A 12,682-nucleotide genomic window follows, 5' to 3' on the forward strand; every position below is an offset into this window, starting at 1 on the left:
AAGAACGTTAACAGTACACTGAATCAGACTTTGTGAAGACAACGTGCTGCTCCATTCACGTTGGGTCCTGTAACCTGTCTATTCTCAATGGGACTTTCCTGACAAACAGTCAGTGCGGTGTAATGGCTCACACCAGGAACGTGTTGACTCGATCACGTTGGCTGCGGGGATCCGAATATTTTCAATGACAGTTTTCTCCGTGAGGGCACTCAACAAACAGCCACCCAATGCGCATTTCACAAGCAGGGAGAACAGTAAATTGATTTATACATAGGGAACATTTAGTGTATTGACGTTAAGCATGCGGGAGATTTTTTCAGAGATTCGCCAAAAGACAGTTACTCAAGCAACTGGATACAATTTTGAAATAGTCAGACATTTCAGACAGCATCCGCTATCTTTCGTCAGTGACTAATCCCTTCTCTTGTCAGTTGTACGATGCGAGCTACAGGCGTCGTACAAATCCACTCGCTTGTGATCAATGCATCTCTTACATAAAGATAACGCACCTGTGCGTAGAACTCAAACGTGCTGCACCATTCCCGTTTGGTCCTGTAACCTGTTTATTTTCAATAGGAGCTTCCTGACATGCAGTCAGTACAGTACATTGGCTCACACCGGGAACGTGTTGGCTCAATCACGTTGCATGCTGGATTATGAATATTGTCAGTTGTTTTCTCATCTGATATTCCATCCGTCCCGCACCAGTGAAAACATGTGCTCTGTAGGCGTCCATTAGACTCAACAGCTAAGCGAGAAGTACTGACCTCTTGGCAGAAACGACGGTTTACACAATACTCGAAATTTGATAACCTGAAAAAATGTAAAGCAGTCATTATTGGATAAGCTAACCATACAAATTGATTTTAACGGTTGGTCCGTCTTTTATGGAGCTCTCTCACGCGAGAGTCTGTACAGCCACAGGGCAGGGTGTAGGTTAACACGCTGTAATATCTTGCAGGTGTTAATAAAAGCTTGCTAAAGTCTGACGTGGGAGTGAAGATAACCTTGACGACCCCTCGGAGTTTTGTGACGTAAACGCCTTATCCGTGCCGATAGAGTGGATTACATTAGCCCATTCCGAATTTCTGCAGCCGAAACTCTTTGTAGCCTCTAAGGATACAAATCAGTGCCGATATTTCTCGTGAAGGACACTCAATAACAAACCTTCAGCGACATTTCCGAGAAACCGTATCTCTGGAGCCCAAAGTCCCGAAAAATCGGGGACACGTGATTTTGTCTTATCGCCACCCTTGGCTTTGACAGTGAAGCATGAACGATACTCCGCGATGCTCAGACAGTGGCGGGTAACTGGATTTGAGCCAACCAATGAGTTTATTTTGTGTCTGGTTACAGGTGCGTAGCAACGTGGACTGTGCTTCACTGCGCTGGATGAGTGCCTCTATATCCTCACTGAAGCATCGCAGCATGTTACAGAAAAAGCCTCTTCTTCTCATAGAGGTGATGTTAAGAGGCACATCTCATATCATCACATGTAACTGTCATCATTTTCGGTGTGTTTGTGTGTGTGTGTGTGTGTGTTTGTGTGTGTGTGCGTGTGGGAAGGGAGGTTCTGAGATTCACCATATACATCCTGCAGCACTTAAATACATTCCCAGTCTATATATAATATATACTATTAGCTAGAGCTAGTTTCAGTACCAGCCCCTTGCTGTGAAGTCTATGTCCTGTGCGTCATTCTCTTTCAAACAAATCAGATTCCTCACCGCTGTAGTCAGTCTGATCAGTCCGCAGCCTACAGGTCCTATTACGTCTCCACAGGCGGTTATCTAGTGCCCCACCTTTGTATGATGTGTAGTGTGTGGTGCACACTACGCTTTGATAATATGTGGTGTACGGTACACTTTGCCAAATCTTCTGTGGTGCCCCAGCGATCAAATAGTAAGACTTAGGCATAGGTGAGATGGTGAGAAGGGGAACACTTTTGTTTGATTCATTCATTTATTCCAATTCTTCTGTAGTGATCAAGTGCTTGTATCAACGACCTCCCAAAACTCGCCCTATCTACCTTCGCTGCTGTACGAGCGTTTCGGGCCAAGTGAAAACCCGGCATACAACAGCCGTAATCTCAGCACCACGGTCAGCTCCAATGTTAAAGTGAGCTTCTATGGAAGGTTATCCATATTAGGCCCCTATATGATAAGGTGTGGTTATCCTCCTCCATACGGGGTTATGGATAGTAGAATTTGGCAAATTCAGGGTGAATAATGAGCCAAGAGAGTCGGTCCACGAGATTGGTATCATCGCATGTTCTCTACACTCACTCGTCCACATTATATTCTGTGCTACTAGCGTGTACTTCCCTTAGCCAGGAGAAGGAGAACAAGCAACAAATGAAACCCTATGATGGTTAAACTCCCCTGTAGACTGATTGTCCCTATAGCCCTATAGCCGGCGTAGTTAGTCTGGTAGAGACTTTATTTCAAAGAAGAAATGCCAGCCTTACTGCGGGCTCTCTCTTGCCCAATCATAATCTATTTTGTGCCGAATTCTACTGTCCATAACCCTTTTGATTGGCCTGGTGGACGCTAGCCTTGCATGGTCGCATACAACCTTTCATTGTAACACTTTTATTTCATGGGAGTAAAACGTATGATGATTACTGACTATGATTCATAAAGCACTAGCATCACCCACAGGCAAACAAAGCGTTCTAGAATCCTCCTCCGTATATTGAGATAAGATCAGCCCAAATAACGAGACCAGATGCTTTTCCTTTGACGTCGGTAAAATCACAGAGCAGTTCCACAAACCGGTAATCAGAATGAGTGGGTTGCCTCGGGCGCGTTGTGCTTGTGCGTAAGCGGAACAACAAATTGCAACACTTTCATAACAAATTTGCCACGCGGAGGTGGTGACGTGTGGAAACAAAATGGCCCCAAGATAGCGATGACGCGCCGCATCGAATCACCGTCTCGCCGTCTGTGATTGGCTGAGAATTCTGTGGGATGATTGGCAGCCCCAAGGGACGTCTGTTTTCTGTGTAGGCGGAACGGTTAAAAGGGGCTGCAGCCCGGAGTCGCTATCAGACGGACTTGCACATTCTGTAGACTGGTAAGTGCGCTGTGTGTTGCTTTTCTGATTTCTTGTTGGTTAGGAGCGCGGAGTTCGGGTACGGCTTCTGCTGCAGATATAGTCCATAAAACTTTCCCCATCGATTTATTGAATGATGCATCCAGGCTAGTTCTGTTTGTCTAACGAGCTTCTCTCCTCCCCCCGTGCAGATTTACTACTCTGAGCCGAAAAAAACTTACGATGCGCGGACCGATGAAGCAGATTCGCCTGGTCGTGCTGGGCGCCGGCGGCGTGGGGAAGAGCTCGCTTGTCAGCCAGTTCATGCGGGGCGTCTTCAACACCTTGTACGAGCCCACGGTGGAGGACTGCTACCGGCACTTCCTGCATCTCCCAGGTAAGAAAAGCGCCTCGTTTTGTTCCATTGTAGAGCGTACCGAAATCCCTGCAGCCAAATGTTACTTCACCATTGGAGCTGCCCGCGGTGCTGAACATCCGACTGTTGTTGCCAAAACTACTCTGGTAGCTTTAGGAATTGTTGGTTTTCATTCTCCACGATGCAGCTTCTATTAGTCCTGTTGATCTATTCCGTCTCTATCGCGGGCAGCTGCCAGCCCCTGTACAGTGTGTAATGCGAGCTGAGTTCTCTATAAAAAGGCATAAAAGGAGACAAATCCCTCTGTCTTTCTGTGGGGTAAGGTAAATATACAACCGTGTTTGCATCTTGGACCGCTTACGCACGTATCTCCGCCGACTTCTGAGCGATGTTTGAAGCAGCATGACGAAGAAATCGCGAGTTGCACTTAGATTTAGGCGGGTTGTTAATCCTATGAGACTCCAGACGGTGCCTGGGGACGAGTTTGCCAGCTTGGAACTTAGTCTGAAACGCGCCATAACGTCAATGTAATGTTTACCTTGACGAGAACAAATGCACGTCGCAGAAAATGTTTTATCTGTTGGTGTACAACACTTGCGCTATGAGCCCCACCCGGTAAGATTTCTTGTCGTGACAAGATGTAAATCATCGAAATGTTATCTCGCTTTTACCGGTAGAGAAATAATCGCTACAAAGCTGAAGAGAGGACGGGAAAAACACGAAAACAGTCGCTTAGTCTTTAGACTTCAGTCCTCGAGAAGGAGGCCTCGTACAAGACGGCTCAGACGGTCCGGGAATCTGCCCACTTTTTGAAAGTCCATTGGCCTAATTTTGGGTTAATTGTGCAGGCTAAATTGGTTTATCAACCCAACATGTGTGCGCCCATGTGCCCTTTGATACCTGCTTCTTCTGAAAATGCCCGTTGATAAGTGCTTTATTTATCACATAGTCGAGAGAAAGAAAACGTAATTGTAGATAACCGTTTCTGCCATAGAGCTTCTCTCACTCCAGTACATTAAAGCATTAGAGTGCCTCCAGATAGACAATAACTGCCAGCTGGCCATAGATAAAATCACTCTTACGATCCACGTTGCAAGACATGGGGTTTTGATGACACGCGTCTAGATGTGTGCAAGTGTGAATTTGGAGTAAAGTGCTGCACTTTCTCAGAAAAACAGACCCTGAAGGCCGAAAGTCTAGCGTAAGTGTCGTCTGAGTGTGTTATAGTTCATTGCATGGGCGATGAGAACTAGTATGGCATTAAAGCTGAAAGACATGTCTGAGTATGAGTTTTACAGTTAAGTGAAGGGGGCGACTAGGGATACTCTGCCATTAAAGCTGAATTTCTGAGTGCCCTATGAGAGCATTGCAGTTTAGTGAAGGGGGCGGTGAGTACGACTCTCCCATTACTAGCGGCGATCACAGCTCTTGATACTTTTAACCCCGAATTGGAGTAGCACTACTTGGTACATGGTGCGGATTTCACTCAGATTAAGCCCACACGGTGGCCTTACGCCTGAGTCTCAACCTTTTCATGTTTACCACCCAAATGATGAGCTTCAAATCTGACTAATACCAGAGCTCTATTGTGTAACCAACAATATGTTACAACTACGGGGCAACGAACCGTATTGGAGTTCGTAGATGAAGGTCAGACATCCAGTTAGTGATATTCGTGAGGGAACGGTTTCGCAAGCAAATGGATTTTAGAAATGGTCAGACGTTTCTCAGTCACTTACGAAGGGTAGTGGATGCTGTCTGAAGAGTCTGGCCTATTCTAAAATTTATCTATTTGCTTGAGTAACTGTTGCCTGGCGAACTATTTTGGAGGTGCCTTGTATGTTCGGCGCCCAACAGTGAACGTTAGTTACCATCTATGTGCCCAACAATGTACGCTGGTTATTTGTTAACATCGCAAAAGGGGAACGACTTCCTAAGTGTGGCGTCCCACAGGGAACGCAGCTTCGCTCATTAATTGATGCCATTGAAGACGCGAGTTTTTTTTTTCTTTTTGATATTTGGAGAGGCTGACCTTTATAACACATCACACAGGTTCTGAAACCTTTGTAGAACACTGATTGTCCCCTGCGGCCACCCACCCGTACGGTATGATGATAATCGCGGCCGCCCGATGAAAGCATCAGATTTGAGTCTCATGTTTTCAGACGTTCGCAAATTGCTGCGCTGAGCTAGAGTGGGCGTCCAATTAACCAGCCACGGAAGAATACTCGCGATTCTTGGAATCAAGTGACCACTTGAGAATTGGAAACAGCGTCTAGCAGACATCTCAAAGCCTAATTCCTTTCAGATATTTTTCACGCGTAACAAGAAGCTACGCTGTATTATTCCTTGTTGCAAAAACTGACGTTTGAACACGTATTGGTTTTTATTTTTTAGATTAAAGAAAAAACGCCTTGTCGAATTTGTATTTCTGATTCAGTCTGAGGATTAATTGCAATTGATATTTCGCGATCAGAGCAGTAGATCTTGACAAGCATCTGTTTGCACAGCCTCCAAATTACCATGAATAATGCAGATAAGCCCGCGGATGATCGAGTTTTATTTTGACGTGGTCTCAAGAGGTCATCTGACGTTGACAGGGATTGACTTACCCCCAAATATGGCAAGTCTGCCGGTCACGGCTGGTGTCAGCTTTCTCCCGTCCGTACGTCTGACGTCACAGTACGTACGCTCTAGGCTGCGTCGTCAGCGCGACGGAAGTCGGCGGATATCTTAGATGAGGACATGCGAACGGCTGGGGATCAGACATGGCGGAAGCGCTTTGTTGAACGACAATGGCGTGAAAAACGATATGGTTCATAATTGCTAAATAAAACGTGTAAACTTATGTTTCTTTCCGTGAAGTGGCCGTGGTTATTGACCAGTTTTCTTTCTTCTCTTTCCAGGCGGCAACATGCACAGCATAGAGATCCTTGACACGGGAGGCACGCACCAGTTTCCCGCCATGCAGGAGCTGAACATCAAGACTGCCCACGGCTTCATCATTGTCTACTCCATCGACGATGCCGAGTCCTTCCAGGAGGCGCACAAACTGCGCAAGCTCGTCGTCAATGTCAAAGGTCAGTAGACGCGTCCATTCTGTTCACTGATAATTTTTGTGGCAATTTCTCAGTGATATATCTTGAAGGAAACACTGCTTAGATATCTGACAGTCATTATCAAACCTGTCCCCCCGTCCTGAATGTTGTTTTACAGTTTCATTAACATATGATAAATGGATATTTAATTAACAGACCTGTTCCTCCGCCCTTCAGGTACAGAGAACATCCCGCTGGTGATGGTGGGGAACAAGTCGGACCTGGCAGTGGACAGGGAGGTGCAGAAAGACGAGGCCGTCACGGCGGCGAGGGAAGAATGGCGCTGCCCCTTTCTGGAGACCAGCGCCAAGTACAACCGCAACGTCTACGACATTTTCCTGGCCTTGTTAAACAGCATTGAAGCGTACGAAAGAGACTCGAACAAACAAGAGGGTTCAGAGAAGAGAAGATCGAGCGCATCGAAGACAATCAGCGCTTTGAAGAAGCTGCTGAGATCCAAGAAGACAAGTAGTTCCCGTGACGAAGTAGTTTATTAGTTGACGATAACGGAAAATTCTGGATGTTCGCAATGACAATGAACCATTAAGACTGCACACGGAACCATCATTGTCTTCTCCATCAACGACGCAGAGATCTTCAAGGAGCCGAGCAAACTGCGCAAGCTCGTCGTCAATGTCAAAGGTCAGTATACAGGTCATCGTCCTTGCAAATTCTCTCCCTCTGATCAACCTTGTAGGAAAAACGTAGTAGTGGTTCGCTGTCTAAATGTTGTTTGAAAGCCATTAATGGAACTGTGCTCCGTTCTCCTGAACACGGTTGGACAGTCATATAGTAGATAATTAATGGATAGTAACAGACCTGTTCTGCCGTCCTTAATTTTGTTTTACAGTCTCATTAATGGATAATGAATGAATAGTTAATTAACAGCCCTGTTTCCCGTCCTCCGCAGGTACAGAGAACATCCCGATGGTGATGGTGGGGAACAAGTCGGACCTGGCAGTGGACAGGGAGGTGCAGAAAGACGAGGCCGTCACGGCGGCGAGGGAAGAATGGCGCTGTCCCTTCCTGGAGACCAGCGCCAAGTACAACCGCAACGTCTACGACATTTTCCTGGCCTTGTTGAACAGCATTGAAGCGTGGGAGAACAGAGACTCGAACAAACAGAAAATGTCAGAGAAGAGAAGATCGAGCGCATCGAAGACAATCAGCACTTTGAAAAAGTTGCTGAGATCCAAAAGTACGAGTAATTCCTCTAACGACGACGTGTTTAAATAGTTGGCGATAACAAAAAAGCGCAAAATGACCATCATAACCCACCGAGTTTTTTTACCTTGTACATTTTAAGTGGTGTTAGGAATCTATACAAGACGAAAGACCACATCAGGTCGCTGTAAATACAGTTACAAGTAATATTATATTTTCTACCGAATGTCGACAGACTCATGTAACATTTGCAGTGAGTCTTTGTTATAAGAAGTTTGTTATAATGATGAGTGAATACATCAGATATTTCACAGCTTGTGAACGACGTAAGATTTGACTTCTGCAGTCGTTATTCCTGCAACTACTGCCAACAGCGGATTGAAGCTGTATAATAAAATCAATCAGAAATGAAAACTGATTTTGTCGTTGTCGTTCTTGAAGATGTGATGGCTAAGACTTATGTATATAGAATACAGCACGGTGTATTCCGTATCACCCGGAGTAACAGCCCGGATTATAAGGCTTGCTCGGTCAATATGTCAAAATCCTAATCCACATCAGCCCTGCAGAATTTATAGACATATACATTACAGTATATCATCAATTAGTTACATAAGTACGGTCATGATTACCAACTGAAGTTGTCGAGAACAAGTTCATGACAATTTCATGAATTAGAATTTTCTAGAAAGATTTTGTAATGTCAGTTTGGGGAGAAACTTATCAACATAAGTGAAAAAATATTGATATTAAACAGAACTTATCACGACAGTTGATCAATCTGAATATTAACAAAAATATCAGAATATCAACATCAATCTTGCAGCTCTTTCGGGACTGAATTGTACTGATTTTAACGGATTTTTGACTTGCAAAAATTGAAATATGAAACAAATTGAATATAGCGATAGAGTTTTGCGGGCATCACATATGGACGACAGTGTTCAGGGCAGTCATTCATTGGGGAAGGATAGGGCACGTTCTGATGGCGAGGTTAATCTACGGGTAACATTAACGACTGTGACAGCATTCGTGCAAAGGTCAGTCTTCAAATAGAAACCATTAATAACAATTATAGCCAGAAGTGATTATCGGAGAGAATTGGATTTGAAGTGGTGCTGGTTTCTATACTTGCTTCGTAGATGCGCGGCGTTTATACAAATAGAGACAATTCGGGGCAGTTATTCTCCGACAGTTATATCTGTGGGACTTCCGTGATCGTTTTGTTCAGAGTTTATAATATAACCACGTTATGTTCTCTGCAACCGATGCCGCAGGCTATGTGATGATATCAGAACCAATCGATAAGGCCATGTTGATATGATTATATGAATGACAGCTGCGTGCAGTTTTTTTGCCATACTGTTATGGAATTGGCAGATACATGCTGTAAACTGCAAAAAGATATTTTGGAAAACGGATACTAATGTCTAGAATGCCAAACTCAAAGAACAAGAAAATCATTTATCCACCACTAGATGACATAGGACCAAGGGTATCATGTCAGAAAACACAGCACGTCTATATCAACATTAGACATTTTCAAGACGTTTCGGGTTCAATTCAAGACGTACCAGGTGGTGGCTACATCATCAGGAAGCATGATGAAAATCAAAGTTTTGGTTTCACTGGAAACACCGTATGTACAGCACATGCGTACCTTGGGGTTCGATGTACTGGTATATGTTGTTAAGATTGTCCAGATCAGGTCACCTCAACATCTCAGTGGTTCTCGCGCTTTCAGAAAATGTTTCTACAATCTTAAGTGCACCATCGTCGCTCTTATGAGGCCATTTTACGAAAGACGTTAAAGAAGTAAGCAAAAAAGTGTTTTACAAGAGTCCCATTCTTCTGTCTCTAATTGGAACACTAGAGTCACCAATGGCCTCGGACACATAATAGCATAGCGAGAGTTCCGCTGCTGCAGTGATAACTAGAAACAAATAATGATATCCAGTATCAATGGACCCTGTAGGTTCACATGAAATAATCAGCAGGTGCCACATATATGAGGGACTCATGTTGACGAGAGGTACAGAAGATATGAATGTGGCAACTTCTGCCCGTCTCAATCAATGAAGTTCTTTCACTTGTCCCGTCGATCTAGGCTAAAAAAATATATCCGGTTGCCTGAGTAACTATTTTTGCTCATCTTATCATCTGCATGTCAAACCTTCATCGACGTTAAAGGTTGTTGATTTTTTATTGAACAGTGCATGCCCATCGTTTCCATCCGTGTATCAATATGTTACAAATGTCATCTCTATATGTGAAAACGAGCTTGCAAACAGCTCCTGATGTGCTACAGTCGACACGGCTGTGTTTCAGCCTACGCACCTCCCAGCAAGTTCGCCTCAGAAGACTCAGGTCAACTCAACTTCTCAGTCGCTCTTTAACTTGACAGAAATTCTACAAGATTTCATTTCTACAATCTTAAGTGCACCTATTAAGAGGCCATGTCACGATCACCGTGAAAGAAGTAAGCAAAGAAATGTTTTTCAAGAGTCCCGCTCTTCTCTGATTCTAATAGGAACACTTGACCCAACAATTATCTCTCACACACAATGCCTAACGAGCGCTCAGGTTGTGCAGCAGTTGTTAGTTAAAAACAGATATTCAGTATCAGTGAGTTTACTGTAAATAATCACCAGGTGTGCTGATCTAATGAGTAAACGCATCTTGAAGCGAGCTAAGTGTAGATGTGAATATGACATTTTGTGCCCGTGTCAGTTGAGTTCTATTTTTACCTGCTTCGTCAAGAATCAAAGAAAAACAGACACGAAAAGTCGTTAATTGCCTGATCATGGTGCAGTTAGGCAGCTGACTGCGCAAAACCCTTAATTCTAGTTTATTGCGAAAATCATGTGTACCTGTATGTCGTTAGGTGCAGAGACGCATGCGCAGATGCACCGCGAAGACTTGTTTTACAAGAGTTTGAATATCTCCGTGAAAGTCCTAAAGCTTCTCATACTTTTAATTGTAGCTCATTATTTACGAGATGAATCCACTGATCACTTCATGTCGTTCTGCGGTGAACGTGAGTAGCATGTGGACAATATATAACTGCGAAAACACAGGCAGACACAGACGATAAACGAAACCTCCTCGTCAATCGGTAAACTCTTTCATGAACTGAACTGTCTGAAATGTCTGACTAAAGTAGAGACTAGTTCTAACAACTCTGACATTATGCTCTGTTTATTTAAGTTACTTATATTCGTAATTTATGTTTACTTCCGGTTTTCTGTCTACTACATCCAGATTATGGTTTCAGTTATGTTGACCTCTGACCTCTCTCGTTTATTTTTGATTTCAACACATTTGTTTTGTTGAATTCTTAGTTAACCAATTGTACAGTTTCTGTTTTATTTTATTTATTTGTATAGGGGACTCCAGGAAGAATAGTGCATATTTATTGTATCACTAATGGAGATCTTAATAAAACAAACAAACAAACAAACAAACAACTCTGACCTCTGCTTCCTGTCACTTCTGTAAGTCTGACCTTTCCTCTTCCCCCCTACTCCCTGCCACTCTACTGACAGTGTGTTGAAATAGCTACACAAAAGAACACAAAAATCCAAAAACACCGAAAACAAAGCAATTAATGAAATAAATCATCATCCTCTGTTTGTGAAAAGTACAAGAATGACCTCCTAGTTTACCTGTGCAAAGATGGCGACGATCCGCCAAATCCCTGCTAACTCTTACAGAAAACGCCACATTTAGATCCTTCAACATACGCTAATGGCTTCAAATAAGTCTATTTTCTGCCACGAAACCCAAAGTCACTGTATATAAGAATGATTGTTAGTCTTGGGCTTGTCATCTCACAAACATCGTGCTTAGTGAATAGCGGGATATTTTCATGACAGTCTACTTTAAGACGAACTTATATTATATAAATCACTTGTTTTTCTCCTCATTCGCCAAGCTGCCGTTTTTTCATCTCCAAATTAGGACGACACTTTTAAAAAAGAGTCAGTTTGACGTCAAAGCCTGACGTTCGATGGCTGATGAAAGATGTTACAATCGGCTGGTTGAACACCGACGCCCACGGAAGGTCTCATTTACCACCTGCAGTTCCAACCATTTACTTAGAGCCGGGGTTTTACCCAAGCAGTTTTAGAACTGGTCGGATCTCAGAAATATCGGAACAGTTTGGAATGTTTTTGATAAACAAGCCATGAAATCCAGATTTCACATTCAAAAGACCTAATATTTAGATGTCAGAATCAACCGTCTGGACATATTCTTAGATATTTAGCAATACAGTTTTAGAACGAGTTGGATCTCAAAATCGCGAGAAGGTTTGGAATTTTTATGAATCGGAAGACATATATTCTAGACGTCAGAACTGGTCGGTTAAACATCAACGCCACACTGAAAGTCTTATTTACAAGTTCCAACCACATTCTAAGGGTTTAACCTAAGCATGCAGTTCTAAAACTGATTGGATCTCAGAAATAGTGGCCAGTCAATGAATATAATCTAGAAATGTCAGAATTGACCGGTTAAACATCAACGTCCCTGAAACGTATTCATTACCAGTTCCATTTTTATAGAGTTTTGCTGATGCAGTTTTAGAACTGGTCGGATATCGGTGATACTTGGAAAGATATAGACCGCTATGACCATACAAGACAAGACAAGGCAAGGCAAGACAAGACAAGACAAGACAAGACAAGACAAGACAATACAAGACAGCAGACTGTAGCTGGTCATATAAAGCAAATCTGCTCGAGGAGACCACAGATAGATGGATTCACCTCGTGTTTTATTTCATCTTCATGGTTGCTGGTTATGAACGCGCCATGGTTTCCGCTCTATGTGATGGGTCAGCACTGTAAAGAGACAAGTATCCGCTTGGGAATACAAAAACGACCCAGAAAAACAAGTTACAAGTGTTTGCGTGTCAGTGGCTTTTGGGTCAATTCAAGAGTTATCCACTCGGAAGTACAAAAACAACTTCGAGTATTTCCGTGTTGACCTCGTTTGCCTTGATCCAATG

At 43.4% G+C, this 12,682-nt stretch overlaps 1 protein-coding gene across 1 annotated transcript; it reads left to right on the forward strand.

The window, feature by feature from the left end:
- The first annotated feature begins 3,029 nt into the window (after positions 1 to 3,029).
- Positions 3,030 to 8,085, forward strand: LOC136427079 (ras-related protein Rap-1-like). The gene is made up of 6 exons (XM_066415797.1): positions 3,030 to 3,075; positions 3,246 to 3,430; positions 6,316 to 6,489; positions 6,685 to 7,003; positions 7,052 to 7,149; positions 7,418 to 8,085. Exons 2-6 carry the CDS (start codon positions 3,277 to 3,279, stop codon positions 7,741 to 7,743), a joined length of 1,071 nt encoding a protein of 356 aa, XP_066271894.1. The 5' UTR covers positions 3,030 to 3,075; positions 3,246 to 3,276; the 3' UTR covers positions 7,744 to 8,085.
- The last annotated feature ends 4,597 nt before the right edge of the window (positions 8,086 to 12,682 follow it).

The sequence above is a fragment of the Branchiostoma lanceolatum genome, chromosome 2 (assembly GCF_035083965.1).
Source record: "Branchiostoma lanceolatum isolate klBraLanc5 chromosome 2, klBraLanc5.hap2, whole genome shotgun sequence".
Lineage (NCBI taxonomy): Eukaryota > Metazoa > Chordata > Leptocardii > Amphioxiformes > Branchiostomatidae > Branchiostoma > Branchiostoma lanceolatum.